This window comes from Ostrinia nubilalis, chromosome 13 (genome assembly GCF_963855985.1).
Source record: "Ostrinia nubilalis chromosome 13, ilOstNubi1.1, whole genome shotgun sequence".
NCBI classification, from domain to species: Eukaryota; Metazoa; Arthropoda; class Insecta; order Lepidoptera; family Crambidae; genus Ostrinia; species Ostrinia nubilalis.
In genome coordinates, this window is record NC_087100.1 from 250,769 (window position 1) to 277,664 (window position 26,896).

The 26,896-nt window shown below is 44.7% G+C and overlaps 1 protein-coding gene across 1 annotated transcript in view; it reads left to right on the forward strand.

Annotated features, from left to right (window-relative positions):
* LOC135077387 (cohesin subunit SA-1) overlaps positions 1-21,815 on the forward strand; it is a 38,218-nt gene extending 16,403 nt beyond the window's left edge. Inside the window, exons 12-19 of the mRNA XM_063971918.1 lie at positions 992-1,159; positions 1,996-2,181; positions 4,459-4,624; positions 13,568-13,698; positions 14,546-14,716; positions 16,052-16,252; positions 18,198-19,725; positions 20,852-21,815. Coding sequence (XP_063827988.1) covers positions 992-1,159; positions 1,996-2,181; positions 4,459-4,624; positions 13,568-13,698; positions 14,546-14,716; positions 16,052-16,252; positions 18,198-18,497 — 1,323 coding nt within the window. The 3' untranslated portion in view covers positions 18,498-19,725; positions 20,852-21,815. The remainder of the gene's footprint in view (positions 1-991; positions 1,160-1,995; positions 2,182-4,458; positions 4,625-13,567; positions 13,699-14,545; positions 14,717-16,051; positions 16,253-18,197; positions 19,726-20,851) is intronic.
* Positions 21,816-26,896: the final 5,081 nt, after the last annotated feature.

The following is a 26,896-nucleotide window of genomic DNA, read 5'->3' on the forward strand; positions in this document are numbered from 1 at the left end:
CTGTCACTGGTACTGTAGACCTCACCTGTCATGTTGCTGTCACTGGTACTGTAGACCTCACCTGCCATGTTGCTGTCACTGGTACTGTAGACCTCACCTGCCATGTTGCTGTCACTGGTACTGTAGACCTCACCTGCCATGTTGCTGTCACTGGTACTGTAGACCTCACCTGTCATGTTGCTGTCACTGGTACTGTAGACCTCACCTGCCATGTTGCTGTGACTGGTACTGTAGACCTCACCTGCCATGTTGCTGTCACTGGTACTGTAGACCTCACCTGCCATGTTGCTGTCACTGGTACTGTAGACCTCACCTGTCATGTTGCTGTCACTGGTACTGTAGACCTCACCTGCCATGTTGCTGTCACTGGTACTGTAGACATCACCTGGCATGTTGCTATCACTGGTGTTTATAGGGAGTCGAGAATAGTGTGGTGTGGTGAAGTGCAACCAACCTTAGGTAGCTGCAATTTGGCAAGTATAACTGTAAGATTGGTATGGTCTTGGCTCATGAGTTACTTATTGTGAGTGCTCATGCTTCCAGCACTTGTGCAGCGAGCAGTCGCTATCAACAAAAGTTTTACTGTGTCTTCGTACCTACGTTTTTTGTGTATAATATCTTCCATTTTCTCTCATTATCGTCGGCCTTTCTTCTTTCATTATCGTCGGCCGTTTGGTGTAGTGGTTCGAAACGGACTACTATTCCGGAGGTAGCGGGTTCGATTCCCGCACAGTACAAACATTTGTGTACATGAACATATTTGTTTGTATTGGACTGGGTGTTTTCTATGTATAATAAGTATGTATTTACAAAAAAAAGTATTTAAATATGTTTATATCCGTTCTCTAGTACCCATAGTACAAGCTTTGCTTAGTTTGGGACTAGAAGCGCAGTGTAAAATGTCTAAGGATATTTATTTATTATTATTTTATTTATTTATTTTGTGTATCATCGTGTAAGTGAAATGTATTAACGTGTCACCTATCTGCAGGGCGAGACGCCGGACGCGGACGAGGTGTTCAACGTGGTGAACTCGCTGCGCAAGGTGTCCATCATGTACATGTGCCACAACCTCAACGACACCAACATCTGGGACTCGCTGGCCGAGGACCTGCCCAAGTGCCACACGCCCGAGCTGCTGGACCAGGCGCCGCCGCAGGTGCGTGCCTTCATTGTTCACTGGTGCGAGCGAGAGTCGCTGTCATAGCCCGACGGATTAGCAAGCTGAAGTGGCAATGGGCAGGGCATATAGTACGCAGAACTGACGGCCGATGGGGCAGCAGGGTTCTGGAATGGAGGCCGCGTACCGGAAAACGCAGCGTGGGACGTCCATCGTAAAGGTAACGGAAGCGCTGGATGCAGGCCGCTACCAATCGATCAACGTGGAAAGCATTAGGGGAGGCCTATGTTCAGCAGTGGACGTCCTATGGCTGAAATGATGATGATGATGAGCGAGAGGGCGCTATTGGTTCGATGGTGTCAAAATTAATTTGTAATACGCAGTAGGTACGGTGTCTTGAATTTTAAATGGCTGTGCGGACCGATCGATAAAAAGCAGCACGCACAGATATAGTGCCACCTATGGTTCATTGTAAGAATTAGCTCGTCACGACTCTCGGTATAGTCTGGTCTGCGAGCGCGTACTGACGCACGTCGCGACTGTGTGACGGGTGCCCGCAGTGAGTGTGTGAGCGCGACAGCAACATAATTACGTGCGAGCGATAAGGATGGGTAGCTTGGGGTCATTGAACAAAATTTTACGTGCTCACAGACCGGGCTTTAGTTCAGTAAGAAAGGAAGAATAACTATTGGTTTACAATAGGTAAGTTTTGGTGATGATTTCCAAAATTAAACAAAAAAGGTATTTATTTTTATGTTAATATATTTAAATTATTATAATTTTGTGCTTCATCATTACAAGTTGGAGTAGATGCGAATCGAAGCAATCGCGCTTAAATTGTTTTTGTGCTTAACAAAAGCTTTATTTCCTTGCAGGCGCTGGTGTACGTGGTGCGGTCGTGCTTCTACTCGCTGCTGTGGTCGCTGCACGAGCTGGAGGAGCGGCTGGCGGCGCGCGGGCCGGCGGCGGGCGGCGCCGACGCGCTGCGCGAGCGGCTGGCGGGATACGTGGCGCACTGCCAGGCCACCGTCGCGCGCGGCGCCACGCCCGAGCTGCGAGAGGTACTGTGACACACGCGGCGGGCGCCTGGCGGGCTACGTGGCGCACTGCCAGGCCACCGTCGCGCGCGGCGCCACGCCCGAGCTGCGAGAGGTACTGTGACACACGCGGCGGGCGCCTGGCGGGCTACGTGGCGCACTGCCAGGCCACCGTCGCGCGCGGCGCCACGCCCGAGCTGCGAGAGGTACTGTGACACACGCGGCGGGCGCCTGGCGGGCTACGTGGCGCACTGCCAGGCCACCGTCGCGCGCGGCGCCACGCCCGAGCTGCGAGAGGTACTGTGACACACGCGGCGGGCGCCTGGCGGGCTACGTGGCGCACTGCCAGGCCACCGTCGCGCGCGGCGCCACGCCCGAGCTGCGAGAGGTACTGTGACACACGCGGCGGGCGCCTGGCGGGCTACGTGGCGCACTGCCAGGCCACCGTCGCGCGCGGCGCCACGCCCGAGCTGCGAGAGGTACTGTGACACACGCGGCGGGCGCCTGGCGGGCTACGTGGCGCACTGCCAGGCCACCGTCGCGCGCGGCGCCACGCCCGAGCTGCGAGAGGTACTGTGACACACGCGGCGGGCGCCTGGCGGGCTACGTGGCGCACTGCCAGGCCACCGTCGCGCGCGGCGCCACGCCCGAGCTGCGAGAGGTACTGTGACACACGCGGCGGGCGCCTGGCGGGCTACGTGGCGCACTGCCAGGCCACCGTCGCGCGCGGCGCCACGCCCGAGCTGCGAGAGGTACTGTGACACACGCGGCGGGCGCCTGGCGGGCTACGTGGCGCACTGCCAGGCCACCGTCGCGCGCGGCGCCACGCCCGAGCTGCGAGAGGTACTGTGACACACGCGGCGGGCGCCTGGCGGGCTACGTGGCGCACTGCCAGGCCACCGTCGCGCGCGGCGCCACGCCCGAGCTGCGAGAGGTACTGTGACACACGCGGCGGGCGCCTGGCGGGCTACGTGGCGCACTGCCAGGCCACCGTCGCGCGCGGCGCCACGCCCGAGCTGCGAGAGGTACTGTGACACACGCGGCGGGCGCCTGGCGGGCTACGTGGCGCACTGCCAGGCCACCGTCGCGCGCGGCGCCACGCCCGAGCTGCGAGAGGTACTGTGACACACGCGGCGGGCGCCTGGCGGGCTACGTGGCGCACTGCCAGGCCACCGTCGCGCGCGGCGCCACGCCCGAGCTGCGAGAGGTACTGTGACACACGCGGCGGGCGCCTGGCGGGCTACGTGGCGCACTGCCAGGCCACCGTCGCGCGCGGCGCCACGCCCGAGCTGCGAGAGGTACTGTGACACACGCGGCGGGCGCCTGGCGGGCTACGTGGCGCACTGCCAGGCCACCGTCGCGCGCGGCGCCACGCCCGAGCTGCGAGAGGTACTGTGACACACGCGGCGGGCGCCTGGCGGGCTACGTGGCGCACTGCCAGGCCACCGTCGCGCGCGGCGCCACGCCCGAGCTGCGAGAGGTACTGTGACACACGCGGCGGGCGCCTGGCGGGCTACGTGGCGCACTGCCAGGCCACGGGACACAAAAAATATCGAGTCTATATCATGACGTAATTTAGGGTTCCGAATCGCTATCTTGGAGACCGTCTGGCAAGTACTTCCAGCCATATAAGAAGTGGCAGATTGGATTCATCCAACACTACCAATGAATTAGAAATTGATGCCATAAGTATTAAATTGGTATCGAATGACGTGAAGTATGATGGTGTATGGCTCTGAGACGTGGTCGCTTACTATGGGCCTCATAAGAAGGCTCAAGGTCACCCAAAGAGCGATGGAGCGTGCTATGCTCGGAGTTTCCCTGCGTGATCGAATCAGAAATGAGGAGATCCGTAGGAGAACCAGAGTGACTGACATTGCCCGCAGAATCGCTAAAATCAAGTGGCAGTGGGCGGGGCACATAGCTCGAAGAGCTGATGGCCGCTGGGGCAGGAAAGTTCTTGAGTGGCGACCACGAGCTGGAAGACGTAGCGTGGGCAGGCCTCCCACTAGGTGGACCGACGATCTGGTGAAGGTCGCGGGAAGTACCTGGATGCAAGCGGCGCAGGACCGGTCTTTGTGGAAATCCTTGGGGGAGGCCTTTGTCCAGCAGTGGACGTCTTTCGGCTGAAACGAACGAACGAACGAACGACGTGAAGTAATGACCTGTTTTTTTTTCGGCCAATTCGGAGTTTTTATTAATTAATCGTTCCAAGCTTAGCAGAAGTTTTTCGAACGTGGCCATAGAGCTTATGTTAGTATCAAGCGACGCAGGGTTTCTTATGCTCCCCTCTCTGCTTAGGAGGCGTACACGAGCCTGTGCGACCTGCTGATCCTGTTCGCGGAGCAGCTGGGCGCGCACGTGGCGGGCGACGCCGCGCGCCGGCTCGTGCTGGACTGTGATACCGCGCTGGCCGACCTGCTAAATGCTTTCATCCAGGAGGTCGTCTTCGTGCACCACAACTACGGTAATTCGTGTGCCTTGTTGCGACCCCTTAGCTAAATTCTAATTTGTGATTTAAACCGACTTTGATATAGGGGATTTTTTACATAAAACCTGCCCCTTATTAATAAAAATTACACCTTTGAACCCCGTTTCAAAGTGACGTTTAGTATAGAAATGTCACTTTAAAACAGTGTTCAACAACTAGGGTGTAGGTTTTATTATTATGGGGACTAGAGTTCATTGTTGGATTGTTATGAAGAAGAGAATATATAAAAATAAAGACGTCATTGAAAACTTCGTAACTTCCTAATCTTTTTGATAAATAATTGAAATAACTAATTTCAACAAATAAATGTTGTATAGCCTGACCAGGAACATAAAAACCCTGGCATAGAGGCGCCTCAATTGCATTTGATAGTGCAACACTGAGTACAGTCGTACCTGTGTTAAATTAATAGGCTAACTTTATGTATCAGGATCCAGGATTACGGGCTAATTTGATATTTTCATAAATTAACGAAAAAATATTATTATAGGTAACCTGATTTAAATAAATTAAATGAAACCATCAATCGAGCTACTAGATTTATTTTATTATTCATCAATAATCAAATTCAGAACTTGAATATTCAACTGCAATGTCTGCTCATGAACGCTTCAAACTCGGTACTTCTTTCCCAATCCCATAAAATTCAACACTTAGAAAGTGACAAAATTTTTAAAATATGTAGTTGAAACAAACCACAGCTAATTTTCATAGTGGACTGTACTATACGATAAACATGTCAGTCAATTTGACAACCTTTGTCGGAAACATTATTCAATGAAAATATTGTCCGAACCCTTAGTATTTCTCTTCGACAAATACTTTAACACATTGTGAACCACTTTTCTTTCACGACTATAAAAATATTTTAGCAATTTAATTCATAAAACCAATTGCGCACATTTAAAATAAAGTTTGTTTACACTTTGACAGCAATAGACTGACATGCAAGGTGACATGTCAATGAAGTTTTCAGTTACTGTTGCCATTAAAAGAAATTAGTACCATTAGTTTTCCGCAACATGGCGAGGGTTTTTATGTTCCTGGTCAGGCTATACTGAAAATGTAGGCATCATTATACGAATATTTTGTGTGCGTCAGAACCGCGGGTGGGGTATCATGAAATCGAATGAAACATATTCTGGTATTTAGTAGTGTTTTACTATTATTTGATAGCGAAGATAAAAATTTTAGTACTTATCTATAAACAAAATTAAACGAAAAACAAAGTTCCACCGCCAACCTGACGTCAGGATGGCGGGTGGGTAGTTGAACGGTGTACAATACTTAGAAACTGTAAATGCCAATTTTTAGTATCTCTTCATTAAATAAATAAAATAATGTTAATTCTTATCTACCCCTTTTTATTTACTTGTGAAATATATTTTTTTCAATGTCGGAAGCCATACAAAATTTTTTTTTGTTTAGTTTCAAAAGTTCTCTGATTAAAACAGCATTAAACGATAAATGAGGTGCACTGATATTTAATACATATCTACAAGTATTGCATAGTAGAGTAAAAAGATTTAGTAGTTCTACTAAATACAAGATGAAACGATTAACAAAGTCCGCCGCCGTCCATTCTGACATCAAGTTGGCGGGTGGAAATAAAACTGTGTAAAATGCATAAAGACTATAGATGTTAACTTATTATAAAAGTCCTTTGGTAACTACTTACATTTATTTTAAAATTATAACTTTTGACATCTTTAAATATTATTTATTTCATTATTTTTAATAACCATTCTGTGCGCCCACATGTTAAGAGTCGCGGCCTAGATTAAATTATGGATTGTAATTTGTACTTAAATATCACTATTCACTAACTTGTTTTGTGAGTCTTAAATAAATAAATAATAAACCCTTGTTCCACATACTTTATGGAATGAGATCTAGTTGACGGGAGGGATGATCGGGATCACATTCTTTATTAGCCATGGAACATTTCTCTCGACAGAGTAAGAGCAATGAGAATGAGAAAATGTTTTAAATTACTGCGTTTCATCTTTTTAATCTATTATTTAGGTACTTACCTACTTACTAGTAAACATTTACATAGAAGTTCCTCAATTTATAAATATTTAAATAAAACAACTGCTGTTTACATAATTTATTCATAATCATCTCTAAATTAACTATAATATTATTATATCCGCCAATATTCCTAACTATAATTTACAGTCTTGATAGGAATTCTCATCTGAGGACTTAGTGTGAGTTAACATCAAAGAAGATTTTAGTTCTTGAAAGTTTCCGCTAGGTTCGCTGTCATACGTTTATTGTTACTTTTGCAGTCGACATCGAATGCGTTTGTCATAAACTCACACTACGCCCCTTGCTCTGAGGAACTTCCATGTAAATGTTTACTAGTAAGTAGGTAAGTACCTAAATAATAGCTTAAAAAGATGAAACGCAGTAATTTTAATCATTTTCTCATTCTCATTGCTCTTACTCTGTCGAGAGAAATGTTCCATGGCTAATAAAGAATGTGATCCCGATCATACCTCCCGTCAACTAGATCTCATTCCATAAAGTATGTGGAACAAGGGTTTATTATTTATTTATTTAAGGCTCACAAAACAAGTTAGTCATATTTAAGTACAAATTACAAACCATAATTTAATCTAAGCCGCGACTCTTAACATGTGGGCGCACAGAATGGTTATTAAAAATAATGAAATAAATAATATTTAAAGATGTTAAAAGTTATAATTTTAAAATAAATGTAAGTAGTTACCAAAGGACTATTATAATAAGTTAACATCTATAGTCTTTATGCATTTTACACCGTTTTATTTCCACCCGCCAACTTGATGTCAGAATGGACGGCGGCGGACTTTGTTAATCGTTTCATCTTGTATTTAGTAGAACTACTAAATATTTTTACTTTACTATGCAATACTTGTAGATATGTATTAAATATCAGTGCACCTCATTTATCGTTTAATGCTGTTTTAATCAGAGAACTTTTGAATCTAAACAAAAAAAAATTTGTATGGCTTCCGACATTGAAAAAAATATATTTCACAAGTAAATAAAAAGGGGTAGATAAGAATTAACATTATTTTATTTATTTAATGAAGAGATACTAAAAATTGGCATTTACAGTTTCTAAGTATTGTACACCGTTCAACTATACCCGCCATCCTGACGTCAGGTTGGCGGTGGAACTTTGTTTTTCGTTTAATTTTGTTTATAGATAAGTACTAAAATTTTTATCTTCGCTATCAAATAATAGTAAAACACTACTAAATACCAGAATATGTTTCATTCGATTTCATGATACCCCACCCGCGGTTCTGACGCACACGAATATTTTTATTAACGGAAATCAAACGCGACATAATTACAACATAACAAATTATGTCGTATAGGTGTACCAGAATCTCATGGCAAATAGGGAAAATAAGCTTTGTTGAGAGCAATACTGGGGAAATTGGAATAAACGATCTTGATACTGTTTAATTTTTTACTTTTATGACTAATATTAATGAACATGAAGTACGAATATACATTTTAGGTAGGTATGTGTATGAAGAATGTTGTTATACATAGGAAAATGTCTTGAAAATTAAACAAATCGTCTGTGAGAAAAGAAATGTCTGAGAAATTAATTATTTTAATTACCTACATATTTTCGCGTGGAACTGAAACATAGGCGGTGCCGTTCTTTTTGTATATGGCCAGGTCTGGGTTATTTAAAAAAAAGGTTACAAAATATTACTATAGTTCCAAAATACTGAACTGTCCTATGCATGACATTGACAGTGGGGCGCCACCGTCAATACCGGATCGCTGGTTCCGATTTTTGCCATGTTGGAAACCATATAATTGAACGATGGTAGCGCCCCCCTGTCATTGAGTTTGGTGGGACAGTTCAGCGTGGGTCATCTATAAGAAAGAATCTTGAGTGACCCTAGCTGAAAAATTAAAAACTGCTAGATTTAAAAAAAAATGAACTGGCTGGATCATGGTGATTTACTGTTTGTACTCCGAATGACTGTGTGAATACACCGATCAAAATGGCGTGAATAGTTATGCGCAACTTTAGGGTCCTGTAACGTATTTATTTGTAGAGATATTTTCATGATTATTTCACAATTATTATTAGTTCTACTTATATTTATTTCAAGTTTATTTCAAAGAAAAAAATTGGAAACTTCTCCATTATTCAATCTTGCTTTATGAAATCTTTTGCAATTTTCTTTACATGGTCATAACATCTGCACCAATTTGTGAGATATACCTGAAAACCCCGATAAAGCAGCTATTAACTAAGAATAATATAAAAAAACACAACCCTCCTTCTGAAAAAGTTGGGTAATAAACTAAATGTATCAAAACATTTCAGTCCAACTTACTGTCAACTCGACGACGCGCTTTAGAATCAAAGATCGACTTTGAATTATGCCTTATTTTACAATTCACATTGAAAACAATATGCCTTGCTTGAACTTTTTCGACTTTTTCCCAAAAATAACAAATAGTCAAGAAGAGATTACAAAAAAATTGCAGCGGCTGACAGATTTCATAATTTTCTTTGACAGGTGACAATTAAACCATAGACAATTGCCATATGAAAAACACACTTTTCCAATATTTTTGTTTGCCATGAGATTCTGGTACACCTATACACAGCTGAAACACCAAACTGTAAGTAGTCATGTATAGTACAATAAAGGTCGCGTTTGATGTCACGTATGAACTGAACACTTATCCATATTGTGTTGTCAACATTCCAACTGCGTCCCCGCATAAAGCATACCTATTTATCCTCACGATGCATTAATGATATAACGTATCGGGTGGACGCAGCCCAAGATCTGGTAGTTTTGTCAGCTTTAAAAATGGCCTCCTCCTATATGTTTATGTTTCTTAGTGTTTTAGTTATTTTTATTTTTTCCAAACATAGTTTGTATCCCTGTAGCGAAAATATAAATCAAAAATACCTACATGAAGCATAGCTCTCACCGCGAGTTAAGCTAACACGACTCGCTAAATTAGTAAACTGTACGAGCGTCAATAGGCGCAAGGAGGGTTAAGCTTTGTCGGAAGTTGGCTCGACTCGAGGTGTGATTGTGCTTTATGTCTCATTAGAATCTTGTACTCAAGTATCTCTAGTACGAGAATGAAAAGGCATGAGAATGTTAACTCCTGTTTTGTTAAATTTCAAACTTTCAACAGTGGACCCTATCGATAGGTATTTTTAATATACTGTGTTATTTTATTCGTGACAGTTGCGATACCCAACTGAGGTAAAAGATTTTACAGAAGGATTTTTTAATGTCGTTTTGAAAAACCTGTCTGATCCGAAATGGAATGAATTTGGTACTCAAATACCATGAACAAGAAATCCTCTTTGATTCAATGTTGGTCCCATGATAAAAAAATATGGTAATAAAGTATCAAAATTATCCCGTTTGGATCAGTAAGGCATTTTCCCATGATGTATAATGTATGTAATTTTAAGTGGATCAATTTATTGGTATAAGGTGGGGAAAAGTGTGCACTTCTTCCAAATTGGGTGTAATGTTTCTCTTTATTCATTGTGGGCTGGTGCACATAGTGTGGGGTTTCATTCTTTTCGTTAAGTAAGAATAGGAAGCGCAATTTCATGCTGCAATTTTGCAAAATATCGTTATTTATTTATTTATTTATTTAAACTTTTATGCCAAAATAAATTTGTACATAAGGCGAACTTAATTGTCTTACTTAATTCTTAACTTGATTCGTTACCAGTTGTCAAACGTGTAGCTTTTTAGCATTCTCGTTAGGTTAGATGAATTTACCGTTGTTGGAATGTGCAGCAGATAATTGCCCTTTATGGCACAGTCTTGATGTGCTCTCTGTCTAGATGTGTAAAGAATAAGAGAAAAAAATATGCATTATTCCCGAACACACGGAGCTAGCGGGAGACGTGACGTATCACAGCGCCGGCGGCCGCCCGCCCGCGCCGCGGGACCATTCGTCCGGGACCATTTAGCAATTAGTTAAATGATTTAAGGAACGGAAGGCACATTGAGGGGACTTCCAAAATAAGTGCATTCCATTGGAATCAATAGATCGGCGATAAGTGGACGAATCGTCCCGTAGCGGGCGTGGTCGCGGGCAGGGTCGCGCGGCCGCAGTGCCAGTGCTCGTCCGTTACAAACGTACCGCATCTCCCACTGCCGACTGCGAAAATGTATTCGCATTTCTGCCGTCAAAAAGCGGGTACATTTTCCGGGCGCCCCCGCTTGCGGTGCGGTAGTGGAGGCCGAGCGTTAACGCGTGGTGTGTTTGGTTGCATGTCCCGCGGGGCGCGCGGCGCGTCGTGACGGTAAGCCTTGTCCGCATCGCTCGCACTAGTTGACACTCGGACGGCGCATTTTACCTTAGTAATGGCGACCGCCCGCGCCGGCCGCCGGGTCGCTCGCGCGCGCCTATGACTGACCGACGATACTGATGTTATGTAAATGCGACCGTTTTCCACTTCTTCCACGCATTTTCGCACATGCAACGTCACCCGCGGTTACGAAGGGTCAGTCAGTCATTGCGTCCCAATAAATTTAAAGCGACCGTTCAGTTGAAACATCAGAATTCAAGCGCTCTTCAAAATGTAACGCTAGCCTAAACCTTACCTGTTCACCGGAGCTGGGCGAGACACGATATGATAGTGAATTTGGTTTTCGTGTTGTTATTAGTCAATTGAGAGGGTGAAACGGTTTCATCTCACGCAACTCCAGTAAACAGGGAGCCTATAACCGGGCTGCTGCGACCAAAACGCAAACATGCAATGGAAACGCTCCGATAGCATTTGGTGGCAGAAGCCCTCGCGAGTCGCGACTGATGTTTGAGCTGGGGCCGCGCGCCGGGCCGGGGGCGGTCGGAGGCCGCCGCGCGCCAATAATGCATATTTTTGTCTCGACGCACTCGCTCGCGCCCGTTCGCTACCTCACCTAACATTACTAAGGGAAAATTGTCGCGCCCGCTTCACGACACGTCCGATACCGTCAGCGAGTCGTCCCCGCATCGCCCGGGCAGGTGTCGCTAAAGCCACGACTCGGTTGGTACGAGATATTGTATACCGATAAATTGCGATATTTGGAATAGGCGCCTCCGAATCATTTTATGCAAGTCAAGAAATGAAATCTCCAATTCTCTTTATCTCATTTTGGATTTTATTAGAGTTTCTTATTGGTGAGGTTAAATATGATGAGGAAAAAGCTATGTTCCAGAACAATGAAACCTGTAGTAGGTCAATTTCTGAGAGATAGCGGGAAACCTGCCTGGACGCTGCTGGCGGTGTCGGGCCGAGTTTGATTCTAACACGCTCGAGGTTTTGTGATTTTGAGCATGTTTTGTGCATCGTATTTGTTTATTTCAGTTGCATTTTGTATTCTTATAATTTTCTTTTGTAACACTGGTAAAGGTGACCTGGTACGGCGACGAAGATACGGCTTCACTAAATATTAATGTTATTTTTATCCTTCCTGCCACTAATTGTAAACGGGAACGAGCATTCTAATCGAGCTTATTATTTCTTATGTAGAGTTTTATAGTGTGCATGCTACATAGTGAACTCAGCGGCCGGACCGGTCGCTGCGTAGTCGAGTGATTGAACCTGTTAGGGTCGCCGCTCACGGGTCACCGGCCACAACCACAAATCGGTGGCCACCGGTGGCCGCCACACGAAAGGCCACGGCGACTTTTTGTAGCGATGCAGTAGCGATTCTGTCGGGATACAGTAGCGATTCTGTCGGGAAACAGACGAAATGTGGTCGCTAGCTGAGTACTCGCGCCCACATAAACACGATACGTCGTGATGCAAACGCTATACTGTTGCGCTTTCTGTCACAATGCAGATGCCATTCAGTAACGGCAAAAAATTACCTGCGATCGCTAGTTGCCGCGCAACCCACCCTCCGTTTGTTCCGGTCGCGCGTTTGCATCGATACAGTCGCGATGCTGTAGCGCGTTGGCATTACTTCTGTAGCGTTTTGCAAATGCGACTAATGCGCGTTAGAGCGCTTTCACATTTAGGCGACTTTGGCAACGTGACAGACGAGCTGCCAGTAATTCCGCGCTACTGTCGCACTTCTGACGCCCTAATGTAAAAGCGGTCGCTCGTTTACGAAACTCGCGACAGCATCACTATAAAAAGTCGCCGTGGGTTAGGGGCCAAAATATGCCGGTGGCGTCGTTTTGGGGTTACGGCAGGTGACCCGTGTGCGGGGACCCTTATTCTTCCTTTGGTCTATTGGGTAACCTCGAGTGACTATTTTGGAAAGGTAACTGCAGATTATTGTTTAATGCTTCAGCCAAACCAACGCGATCATTCAGGCGTGCACGATGGCGATGGCGACCAGACGTCGTGTATGAATTTGTAGCGATGAGTTCACATCAACGCGTCCTGTCGCGACGATTTATATGATGAACTACACTGAACTGTATCACCGGAATCGGAACCAGCGATCCGGTATTAACGGTGGCGCCCTCTGTCAGTGTCACACTGAACTGTCCCACCAAACACATTGACAGGGGGCGCCACCATCGTTCAACTATATAGATTCCAACGTGGCAAAAATCGGAACCAGTGATCCGGCATTGACGGTGGCGCCACCCTGTCAGTGTCACGGGTGTGACAGTGACAACTTTTGCACGCATAGTTATCGCCATCGAGCTCGCGGCAATATGAAACCACTTTTGCACGCGCAGTGGTCGGCATCGCCATCGTCATCGCGGACGCAAGCTGCACGCGCTGGTTTGATTGAAGCTTTAGGATGATCTTTAGCTGAAAGTATCCATCGTATCTTTTAAATCAAAATGAAAAGTATAAACTTAAATTAAAATGCGAAAGAAAAAACTATGAGTCATGTCACCCGAGGTTAGACCCGCGGCCCCACGCGGGCAGCCGGCTACAGCGCGCGCTCTGTGCAGACGGCCAAGACGAGAGACGCATCGAGGAGCTGCACAAGCGGCGCAACTTCCTGGCCGCCTACTGCAAGCTCATCGTGTACAACGTGGCGCCCATCCGCCGCGCCGCTGACGTCTTCAAGCATTACATCAAGGTTAGACGATTTTATTTCAATTATTTTCCATGCTTTTTAAAGGTTCAGCCAAACCGACGCGATCAGCCGGCGTGCAGCGATGGCGATCAATCGTCATCGCTGCATGCCGGCTGATCGCCGGCCGGCTGAAGCCTACTTGCAAAAATAAAATGAGTTTTATCTTATCTTTATACTCGTCTTGTCCATTTCGAGTTTCTTTTCCTAATTGGGTAAATAAGTATACGCAATATTTGTTTATATTCCTGTAAACATCATTATGTACAATATGAAATCAAAAATGCGTCAAAATTAATTACATAATAGAATTATTTAAATTTTCGGGTTCACTACTCTGTGGACCACATGCCAACTTTTTAATGTTCATTGGTAGATTCGCCCAGATCAGTTTTAAAGAACGTACCAGATGTCTATAATAAGAAAAGGAACTTTAATTTTATAACAAAAAAAAAAAATACAATATACCCAATTAGAGCTTTTCAATTTAGTGACCTGAACTAAATCTCTTGGTTCACGATTATCTTAAAATTGAACTAGTAATGTATCTAGAAATATGTCTAAAAATGTTTTATTTAGTATCTAATATTTCAATTAGAAGTAGTCCCCGTATATACAAGTTTGCGGATCAAATGCCAACTTTATAAAATGTCCATTGATAAATTCGCGTCGAAATTTCCAGCTTCATGTTTCCCGTTGCCCAATCCATAATACCATCCATATCCATTTGAAAGCAGACTTCTCGTGTTTAGAATTGAAATATTCTAAACACGAGAAGTCTGCTTCTAATTTCTAAAAATCAGATCACTTCGTATTTTCATTGTTCTTACGATTCAAATGGTCGCGGGTGCAGTGCTACAACGACTACGGCGACATCATCAAGGCGACGCTGAGCAAGGCGCGCGAGATCAACAAGCTGAACTGCGCGCTGACCATGGAGCTGGCCATGCAGGCGCTGTTCCGCGACATGCTGGCCCGCCACCGCGCGCCCAACCGGCACACGCCCGAGTTCCTGGAGCTGAAGGTGAACATACTCATATGTGTTTGTTAGTAGGTCTTATAACATAAATACAGTGCTTAAAACTTAGTTGTGTTACTGCAAATTTTTGGGGGGCTACATTATTGTTATAGATAGTTTCATCCACGAAGACGCGCCCCACCACTTTTAAATCGAGGGAATTAGTAAACAATGTGTTTCTATGGAGACGTCATCCATAGACATGATTATCCATGCACACGCACACTACCTTTAATTGACGCTCGGATTGCTCGAATCAAACTAAACCAAAAAGTGGTGAGGCGCGTCTTCGTGGATGAAACGATCTATGTATTATTTAAATAACTAGAGCTTTTACATTACGTAGGAAGGAAGTTGAACAGAAAAGTGTTGTCTGCCAAAATATGTAAACAAATTCCGTCAAAATATTGAAAACAATATTTTGCTGTACAAAATATTAGAAGGACGTTGTTTTGCAAAAAAACGACGTAATCATAATCATAGTAATCAAAAGAAATGTTGATATTTTTTTCAATTGTCCCCAGCGTGATCTGATTTTCGGTCTATCAAGTGGGGGGATAATGAGGGCGTACAATGGAGAAAGGCGCAATAACCTTGTCTGAAGGTTACGAGGAATTACTAATGAACCGTATTCATACCGGGAAAAGTAAAGTAGCTCAACTTTCCCATGTCTATGATGTGGCGATAAATCTTGAGATTTTTGGTTTCGGGTTGAAATTGTGTAAAAGTTTTTCGTTGTAACTTGGCAGTATATTTATAGGGATTATGTTTATTCACATTAAAAGCGTAGATACTTTATTTAATTAGAACGTATTTAAGAATTATTTTGAAAGTGATATACCGTTGTTTAGGTCGTTTTATCCACGAAGTCGCGCCCCACCACTATAATATAAGATAAGCGCGGGGCGTGGGGAGTTTGATCCGAGCAGTTAGAGCGTCACTATTGCAGTGTGCGTGTACAACAATAATGACGCATCCATGAGTGCACACGTATACCACAATAACGACGCCCGGATTGCTTGTATGGATCAAATTCTCCGACCAAAAAGTCTTCGTGGATGAATCTAAACCGCTTAAGTTAGACGCTTGAAATTTGGCATGCAGGTACCTTAGTAAACTTAAAGCTTAGACAACTTAACAACAGATGTTTCAAAATTCCCACGGGAACGGGAGTTAGTGGGAAAAAACATTTGTATAAAAAAATCTAAACCGCGTAAGATAGGGGGTCCACGCGTACGAAGTCGCGGCCGGCCGCTAGTCGATCTATCTATATTCTGCCCGCTTCCCCGAGGGTCGTTCAAATCTGACGTCCCAACTGACGCGACGTGACCTGTGGTGCAGGAGCTGGCGAAGCGGTTCTCGGTGATGTTCGGGCTGGACGCGGTGAAGAACCGCGAGGCGCTGGTGGCGCTGCACCGCGCCGGCATCGCCTTCGCCGCCGTGGACGCGGCCGCCGCGCCGCCGCCGCACCTGCTGTTCCTCGAGCCGCTCGCCGAGTTCTCCAACCGCCTGCTGCGCCAGGACAAGCGACAGGTGCTCAAGGTTAGACCGCTGGAAATTTATTTTATAACATTATTATAGTCTATCCAATATAGCTTGATTAGAATGACGGCTGTCAAACGAATGTGACTAGTGCTGGGTATGTTTCGTACGGTTCACATAGATGTATCGATAAGTTTTCGAAAAAATGATATAAAAAATGCACCCAATTTTTCTTCATATCTTTATTCATAAAAATGACAATTATGATTTAAATTTGAAGACAGTAAAATTTAAAATTCATGTCAAGGGTGTACAACCTAAGTCGTAGTCATTATCATCAGTGTTCTTCAGTGGTTTTTTCCTCTCGCTAGAGGGCGGTGGGCATCTCTTCTAGAGCAACGGTGCTATGAATACCCAAAAAATTACCGGTGATTGATTTCCGATGTTTGATTATTTAAGAATGAAATGTTTTTTGGTTTTTAATAGTGAAAATTTAGAAAAACGTATAACTTGACTTAAATATGTTAAAAAATTAGTTAGAAAAATTTTTTGTTAAATATGTTAAAAAATTAGTTTTAATTTAAGTCGATATGTCCCAACACTAACATTTTTGTAACTCGAGATAACCTTGTAGAGACGTCGTTAATACTCTAGCTTGATTTTTTATAATTTCGAATTACTACTTATTGGTGTAAATTAACGCTGCATTTACACGAAATTAACATTTTTATTGGAAGCACTGTCGTCGAAAATATTGTTTGTAGGTCAGACGTGAATTATTTCTTGTCCGCCAATATTTAGCTCTCATTGATCGCTACTACAAAGTTATGTCGTTACTTTTGATGGCAGCTGTCATTCTAATCAAGCTATATTGGATAGACTATAAATAATTTGTTTTGTCACTATTTAGACGCAGTCCCGGGTTCGATTCCCAGTGGAGGCAGATTTTTCTGTTCGGTTTGGTTGGTGGTAGGGCTTGTTCTAAGTCCGCCTGGCTAGCTACCACCATCTTACCTTTAAGTCTGTCGCCATAACAACAATGATAACAGCGTTGTTGTGTTCCGGTAGTTAGAGGTAAAATAGCCAGTTCCTCCGTGGTTGAGGATTCCGGGTGAAGCTCGCTTCCATCTTCGGCCTGATCATCACTTACCATCAGGTGAGATACAGGCTAAGAGCTTCCTCGTTGTGGATAAAAAAAACTTTTGATCCAATATTGTTGATCGGCCTAGGCATTATAATTCATGGAGAACAAAAATTTGACAAAACTGAAAAAAAAAAAACGAATTAAAGTCGCGGACGCCCGACGGGTTAGCAATCTGAAGTGACAATGGGCAGAGCACATAGTACGTAGAACTGACGGACGATGGGGCAGCAAGGTTCTGGGCCACGTATCGGGAAACCCAGCGTGAGACGTCCGCACCCAAGGTGGACCGACGACCTCATAAAGGTAGCAAGAAGGCGCTGGATGCAGGCCTCAACCAACCGGGCGGTATGGAAATCATTGGAGGAGACCTATGTTCAATAGTGGCTCAAATAATGATGGATGATTTTTGTGTTATAAATGACTAGCTTTTGCCCGCGGCTTCACCCGCGTGATATTCGCTGAACGTGATATTCGTTCCGGGGGTGAGGCCTGGTGACCCGTAGCACAGGTTTCTCTTTTGAAACCTATTTCAGGCACCAGTCCCTCGCACTTTAGGTTAGAAATCCTTGGCTTAGTTTATATTGTATTGTGTACCTAAATTGTGAAGGGTAATAAATATTTTTTTGATTTTTGATTTGATTTGATATTTAGTTTGTCACATATCGTCATAAATTATAGCCTATATGTTAATCTGGGTGATAAACAATAATACTGTAAAGTTTCAACAAAATTCGTTCAGTAGTTTTTGCGTGAAAGAGTAATAAACATCCAGACATCCACACAAACTTTCGCATTTATAACATTAGTAGGATTGTGTGATACCTTTTGTCAGTGTTGATCCTCACAAAGCATCGTCCGCAGTTCCTGGACTCGCGCATCTCGCACGGCGTGCAGTGGGGCGAGGAGTGGGCGCCGCTCAGCACCTACCGCAACTCGCTGCTCACCGACTCGCCCGACGAGCGCCCGCCGCCCACGCGCAAGCACTACGCGCGCCGCGCCCGCGGTGAGTCATGCCACACTACAGCTGGGCTGCACCGCTACTGTAACGTGGGGCGAGGAGTGGGCGCCGCTCAGCACCTACCGCAACTCGCTGCTCACCGACTCGCCCGACGAGCGCCCGCCGCCCACGCGCAAGCACTACGCGCGCCGCGCCCGCGGTGAGTCATGCCACACTACAGCTGGGCTGCACCGCTACTGTAACGTGGGGCGAGGAGTGGGCGCCGCTCAGCACCTACCGCAACTCGCTGCTCACCGACTCGCCCGACGAGCGCCCGCCGCCCACGCGCAAGCACTACGCGCGCCGCGCCCGCGGTGAGTCATGCCACACTACAGCTGGGCTGCACCGCTACTGTAACGTGGGGCGAGGAGTGGGCGCCGCTCAGCACCTACCGCAACTCGCTGCTCACCGACTCGCCCGACGAGCGCCCGCCGCCCACGCGCAAGCACTACGCGCGCCGCGCCCGCGGTGAGTCATGCCACACTACAGCTGGGCTGCACCGCTACTGTAACGTGGGGCGAGGAGTGGGCGCCGCTCAGCACCTACCGCAACTCGCTGCTCACCGACTCGCCCGACGAGCGCCCGCCGCCCACGCGCAAGCACTACGCGCGCCGCGCCCGCGGTGAGTCATGCCACACTACAGCTGGGCTGCACCGCTACTGTAACGTGGGGCGAGGAGTGGGCGCCGCTCAGCACCTACCGCAACTCGCTGCTCACCGACTCGCCCGACGAGCGCCCGCCGCCCACGCGCAAGCACTACGCGCGCCGCGCCCGCGGTGAGTCATGCCACACTACAGCTGGGCTGCACCGCTACTGTAACGTGGGGCGAGGAGTGGGCGCCGCTCAGCACCTACCGCAACTCGCTGCTCACCGACTCGCCCGACGAGCGCCCGCCGCCCACGCGCAAGCACTACGCGCGCCGCGCCCGCGGTGAGTCATGCCACACTACAGCTGGGCTGCACCGCTACTGTAACGTGGGGCGAGGAGTGGGCGCCGCTCAGCACCTACCGCAACTCGCTGCTCACCGACTCGCCCGACGAGCGCCCGCCGCCCACGCGCAAGCACTACGCGCGCCGCGCCCGCGGTGAGTCATGCCACACTACAGCTGGGCTGCACCGCTACTGTAACGTGGGGCGAGGAGTGGGCGCCGCTCAGCACCTACCGCAACTCGCTGCTCACCGACTCGCCCGACGAGCGCCCGCCGCCCACGCGCAAGCACTACGCGCGCCGCGCCCGCGGTGAGTCATGCCACACTACAGCTGGGCTGCACCGCTACTGTAACGTGGGGCGAGGAGTGGGCGCCGCTCAGCACCTACCGCAACTCGCTGCTCACCGACTCGCCCGACGAGCGCCCGCCGCCCACGCGCAAGCACTACGCGCGCCGCGCCCGCGGTGAGTCATGCTACTGGGACATTCCGAAGCGCGGGACGACGTGCAACCAAGTGACATCAATGACAACTCTCAAGCTCAAAGCCTCGTAGTCTAGTTTTGTTTGGAGCGTGCTTTCTTTGATGTTAAATCTGTCAAAAAAAAAATGAAATAATTATGTTACTATTACCAGGCCTGTTCATATCCGCGAGTTTACATCGAAAACAAAACACGCACGATGGCCCACCTACAGGATACTATTGGACAAGGCCTCACATACGAGTGAACATTGACTCACGCACGCGTATTCTTGTGTATGATGGAAGAAAATAAACAAAATGGTGTACTACATACTGTGCAGTATTTAACTGCCTAAATAATAATAAAAACACAGAATGTATTTCTTTAAGTTGCCTCAAGACACTGAGAGGTAAATAAGTAGTTGATATTATTCATGATAATTCATGCTAAATCATGTATTTCCTCCGCCATTTTCCGCAGTTTGGCACCTCACGTCACATCATTTTACCGTCAGCCCTATAGCTTCGGCGCAGTGCCGATCACTGACGTTTGTCAACAAAATGGTGCTTGACTCTTGAGACAGGCTAAATTACACCATATTGTTAATGACATTGAGCATACATTTTTTTAAATACCTTCGCGAAGTAAAACTTCTGTACGTAGTACTTATTATTATTCTGTGCTATTACTGAGTCAAAGTCAGGTGTGTGTGCAAAGTGCAAAGGAATTTTTTTGGAAAATATAAATAAATAGGTCTCCCAATAGGTGGATCGACGATCTGGTGAAGGTCACGGGAGGTGCCTGGATGCGAGCGGCGCCGGACCGGTCTTTGTGGAAATCTTTGGGGGAGGTCTTTCTCCAGCTGTGGACGTCTTTTGGCTGAAACGAATGAACGAAATAAATAGATAGAAATAAAAGCTAAATACCACTGCCACATTATTTGAAGTGGCTACAACTTTTGACAAAAAAAAACTCATAAAACTCATTTATTTTTGCAAATAGGCTTTTAAAAAGCACGTTTACACGTCCCAATATTAACCCTACCACTTCTTCGGGACAATAAATGGGCCAGTGCTGAGAAAAAGACATACTCGTTAGACGTGTGTTAGTAACAGTGGTTCCGTTGCAGGCGGGCCGGCGGAGGAGGAGGACGCGGAGGTGCCGGAGGCGGGGTCGGCGCCCGAGGAGGGCGAGTCGGACGGCGACGCGGGGTGAGGCCGCCGCCGCCGCCGCCGCCGCCGCCGCCGCTGGCGCTCGCTGCCCAAGCCCTACCGCGGCTAAACTCCAAACCGCTTCTCCGCACGTCCCTACATCGTTAAAAGTTCCCCACTTTGGAAAACGTGAAGTGAGGTGAAACGGTTTCGCGGTACATCGTTAGTGGGAGACGGAACGTGGAGTGTGGTGAAACGGTTTCGCGGCGTTTGAGTGAATCTGACGTTAACGTGTCGGGTGACGACGGGCTGCTCCACCTGTACCCTGTAGCACAAAAACTCTCGACTTCGAGAATCGTTTGCGTATTCGAATCGGTATCAAAAGAAGTATGAAAATATGTATAAATTGCACTGCTGTGACCGTCACATGAAGTGAACTCAGTATGAGAAATGGTAGCACGAAACTAACTTTGACAAATTAATTTTCACGTTATCGTTGAATTCGAAGGTTATCGAATTTTGTCGAATACGCGAACGATTCGCAGACGTAAGTTTTTCGTGTTAGAGGTACCTGGCTTCTTATTGTTGCGTGCGCGGTCGCGACCGGTGTTTGACTATCACCACTGTGGAAATGGTGCTTGTAGATTTTTATAGTCGAGACTCGGGTGGGTCAGCCCGAAATGCCTGAAAATAAAGACACGTTTTGTTAGATCACGAACAGTGCGGATCGCTGGCGGCGGTTGTGGTGCTTGGTGTTGCGACACTTGGACACTTATTATTTTTAAGCTATATTTGGATATTATATTCGTGTCGACTGACCACTTTAGACTTCTAGAGTAATTAAATGGGCCTATTGAGCCTGTGAAATAAACTTTGGAATTGATAAACAGTAGTGAATATACAATCAACAGTTTTTTATAATGTAATATTTTATGTATGAAATGAAACTTCAAATTTAAATTACAATGTATGATATGTATGTACATATAATTTGAAATGAATTTGCCGGTTATACCTATACAAATAATGTTTCGAGTATTATTTTATTATACACAGACCTATTTCACATTTTAAAATTGACCATATTATTTATGTATTTGTTCAGTATGTAGTTAGAGTAAGTAGCTATAGTAAGTAGTTAGATATTTTATGTATATCTTTAAGGCTGAACTGACTATGAAAATTCCAAAGTCATCACATTTGTTGCCTTCGGTTGAGAACATGAAGTGGAGATCTCGTTGTCTTTGGAATTTTTATGAGTGTGTCGTGCCTTAAAGATTTGTTCAACGGAATACGGCGGTCCTGGGCTTGGGACGGTGAACGGGTTAACGTTATATTGTTGTGAATGTATTTTCGTTGTTTATTGGGAGAGATAATATTGTGATGTCCTTTGATTAGAACGTAGTGAAATTAATTTCATGTTTTAATAACTGGGCGAGTCTTGCTTGGAGGACCGTTGTATGTCTAATTATTGTTAAATTGTTGTATTATTAATATTGATAGTTTGGAATATATATTTTTATAATTAAATTGATATTTGTAATATAGCTCTTATTTTATTCAAAAACCTTCATTAGTGTCATAAGATTCGTAATGACGTCACCTTACTCTTAGTTGATCGCTGCGTCACAAAATATAACAGAAGGTAAACTCATGTATGTACCTCGCTTTGCATACCTCTCTCGCTCGCACGCTCGGCCGTCGCGCTAGGGTTGTCTTGTCATGTGTTGCGTTTATTTCGTTATGATAGAAAAATGTTACTCTTAACACTATGCAAGAAAGACAATAACAGATATCCACGTATACTTATTTATATTTAGTACGTTAATATAGTAATAGTTTGCAAACAAATACACGAGAAGGAAGTAGTATTTAGTTGAGTGGTTGACACTATTATCCAACTAATGTTATAAATAAATGCGAAAGTTTGGATGTCTGGATGTTTGTTGCTCTTTCACGCAAAAACTACTGAACGGATTTTGATGTAACTTTACAGTATTATTGTTTATAACCCTGAATAACATATAGGCTATAATTTATGACGATCTGTGACAAACTAAATTTCACGCGGGTAAAGCCGCGGGCAAAAGCTAGTTATCCAATAATTCCTAAAACCTCTCTAAAACAATTCGATAATCCTAATAATTGAGTTGGCTTTCAATTTCAATTGAAATTCAAATAAATAACTTACTTACCTCCCCGAATCAACTGGTAATTTAAAAAAATTAAATTCGGTATTTAATTATGAGTTTAAGCAACCAAATACCGAACAATTATAATACGACTTTTTCTGTTCACTCATTTTCGTCAATTTCGCAAAACAAAATAATATCACCACTCACGACTCAAGCGAACCACAGCGAACGTGTGGCGAACGTCTGTCGCGCCACGTCGCGCTCGCATTCGTCCAAGACAGTCTTGCTAGAGCGGTGTCTATGTGTGCGTGGCTCGAGCGCGTTTAGTATGGAGTTTGTCTTCTGTTATATTTTGTGGCTGCGTTGAGTAACTGGCTGTGCGCCCTCGCAGCCGAATTTCATTATTTACAAGAACAGTTCATAAAATGAACTGCCACTGCTGTTTTATGCAGCCTACAATTATTACTGTGATCGAGTTATTTCAGATATTATATTCCCCAGTAAATGTCAATTCATTCATCTAACTTACTAGTGAAGACAAGTGAGGTCCCTGGTTTTGGATTGCAACAAATGTTTAGTCGTCGGTAGAGGTATTTATTTTCCTGTAACGGCGAAGTAATGTGATTAAAGTGATAATCAATACGTTAAGTACGTAGTGTAGTGAGGATAATGAGTACCAGTTTGTATTGTTGGTAAGTAACTGATATGATTATTTGAAATATGGGCGTGGCGATTAAAATATATTTATTTTATGCAAGTAGTATTACATTTAGTTTATGGGTTGGTAGTTGTAGTCTTTACAAAGTTATTTTATTGCATGATTATTATTTTTTAAGTTTATTTCTTAATTTTTTTTTCTGTTTATCAATTATTTGTTTAAATTCGGATTTTAATTCAGGAAACAATTAAAATTTTAAACTATTAGCTACATTAAGAGTTTGAAGCACCTCGTAATCGTGATGATTAGTTGCAGGAGGCTTAACTTTAAAGTAATATTGCTAAAGTTTGCTTTACAAGATACATCATATTATGACGCCTGGAAAAAATCTTTAAACGAAAGATTCTTTGGTCATTCTAAAGTTAGCGAACACTCACTCCTCAGAGCCCGGCGCCGTCCGCGCCGCTCGCCGCGCCTTTCGACGCGCCGCACGCCGCGCCGCAAGCGCGCCAGCGACCAGTCCAGGTGGGCGATCTAGGATTAACAAAAACATTTAGACCTTTGCTAAGGGGGCGTCCATTAATTACGTGAGACAATTTTGGCAATTTTTCAACCCCCCCGCCCCCCTTGGTGAGATTTAGTGAGATTTTTCCAGACCCCCTCCCCTTCCCCACAATCTCACGTGAGATTCCTTAAAATACATATTTGCTATGTAAGTGGGTCGTTCTATGCTTCGATTAGGATTAAATATAAAAAAACGTTTCTTCTAATTTCTTCATTGTTTAGACGGTTTAGAATAAAAAATTGAATAATTTATCATTATCATCTTAATCATTATCATCTTATTTTTTTAATTTAAAATAACCTACCTTCCTAGTTTTTTCGCAATTTGACCCTTTTTCTTGCTGAAAAAAATTACGTGATATTTGTCGAGACCCCCCCTCTCCCCTGCGTGAGATTTAATGAGATTTTTCTTGACCTCTCTCTAAACTTTTGTTGTTTCGTGCGTTCACCTCGAAAGATCTGAAATGTTCCACTTACTTGTAGCAGAATCGTCGAGACCATCCACGCGCTCTGCTATGGTAGAACGCACTCATTTTTGCAAGCGCGTGTATCGTTTTCGACCTTTTAGTCTTGCGTCTGTGGATAAGACACGAAACGTATTTTAATATCGACCACAAAAGCACGCGAGAAAACTTGTGCAGTGTAGTGTTGTAGTTTGGTTTGAAACATAACAATACCGCACTTTCCCGCAGCACCACGGCCAGCACGTGCTCGGCCAGCCCGGCCAGCACACCGCCCGCCAAGCGCGCCCGGACACACAACACCAGGTAATTATATTATTAGCGCTATTTTGCAACAAAAATGTCTGAAAAATAGTCTGATTTCCTGTCGTCCGTACGTTATTTCGTTTCGCAGAAACAACCAGGACTCTAGGTGATTGGTCAAAGTAAACTTACATAACTCTGGTAATATGAGTATCAGTATAGCCTCTTTAAGCAAACTAATATTATGTTTAAGTTTGTATACCGTTATCAAAAAATCAAAATCAAAAATCAAAAATATTTATTCAGTTTAGACCACAAGTGGCACTTATGAACGTCAATAGATTTGCCATGGATACATTGAAGGATAAATGGCACGACATGTTACAGAGCATGTTGCTAGCACCAACTATTATCAAAATTTTAGTATCATCCTACTTTCTACAAGGAATATCCAAGTCACTCTTGTAGTGAGAGTTAAGGAAATGTGAGAAGTAATAGATGTTGTTTCGTCACGTACCTACTCATATCGATCAAGCCGCTGTATCGCTGCACGGAGTGCACGGCTAGGTTATTATAAGTCTAGCGCCTAACTCAGCCAGTGCTTGAGGCATGGAAGCGGCACGAGAGTGCTGACAGGGCATACAAATCAGAAGTCCCGCTGACATTTGACTGCCACAAAATCACTCTCGTGTCGCTGCCATACCTCAAGCACTGTGGTAAGCGTAGACCTATAGTATCCAACTGACGTTTGGTCCCCACAGCGGGCGCTAGTTGCGCGTGAGCGCCGAGGTGCACGCGGCGCCGCGCGCGCGCTCACAGGCTGCCCGCTGGTACGTACAGAGGGCCTAGTGTGAGTTTTCGTCAAATGTGCTCACTTGTGAGCGCATCAAAAATGACATTAAATGTATGACGGATTGTACAGCGCCCTCAGCGGGAAACGTTCAAAAACTAAAATTTTCATACATTCTTTAAACGCGCTTACTAGTGAGCGCGTTTGATGTAAACTCACACTCAGACCAGAGATGTTATTTCCTGCATTAGAGAAAATGTTTTTATTTTATGAAAATTTCTATATGAAGCTTTTTTACACCAACCCAATAACGCTATCTTAGTTAGTTTCGCCCCTTTAGTGAGGTATAATAACGCCCGTATTCTCAAACATTACTATGAAATCTCACAGTGCGCGTGAACGCACAGGATGACACACGAAAAAATCACAGAGCTCTATTCAACGCTGTGCGTTCGATTTACTGCATCACATCATTCACTTAAGCAAGCATCGTTTGTGAATACGGGCGTAGATGTCATGAGAAGAGGGCCAGTTAAACAGTTGTCAATGGGTGGGTAGTGATGTATGTTATACTAATAGGAAGCATATGTATGGAATATTGAAAAGCGAAAATCCTCATCACAGGAATAAGGCACTTACTATGCCCACTTTTGTGTTGACACGGTTTGACATTGTCGACTGGCAACATTGCAGGAGCAGCGGCAGCAGGCGCCCGTCGGAATCGCCTCGCGGGCGCGACCGCACGCCGAAACAAACTTGATGCCTTTTGTAGTCCGTGCGGTAACAAAAAAACCAGATTGCAAAACTATTTTGCTACTTTTTTGTACGTGTTCATTGCATTTAGCAAGCTTTACAAAGCCTTTTTTATGTTATAATTAAGTTTAAGTTTTTTTTTGTATGTTTATTTTTACGTATTGCTCTCCTAAATACATTTACTTAATAATGTATAGCTTTTTTGATGTTATATGAACATTACACATATGATGTGTATTGTTCTCTGTTCTATGTTTTTTTTTGTTAAATTTTATAATAGAACTAGAAACTAGATATAGACCAAAATGTTTTCATTACCTACATTTTCTGTTATTGTGTAATTAAAGTGGTGTAATGGTAGAAGTCGTTTTTGGAAATGTATAAGCTCGGAAGAATAATACAGAAGAAGTTAAATGTTA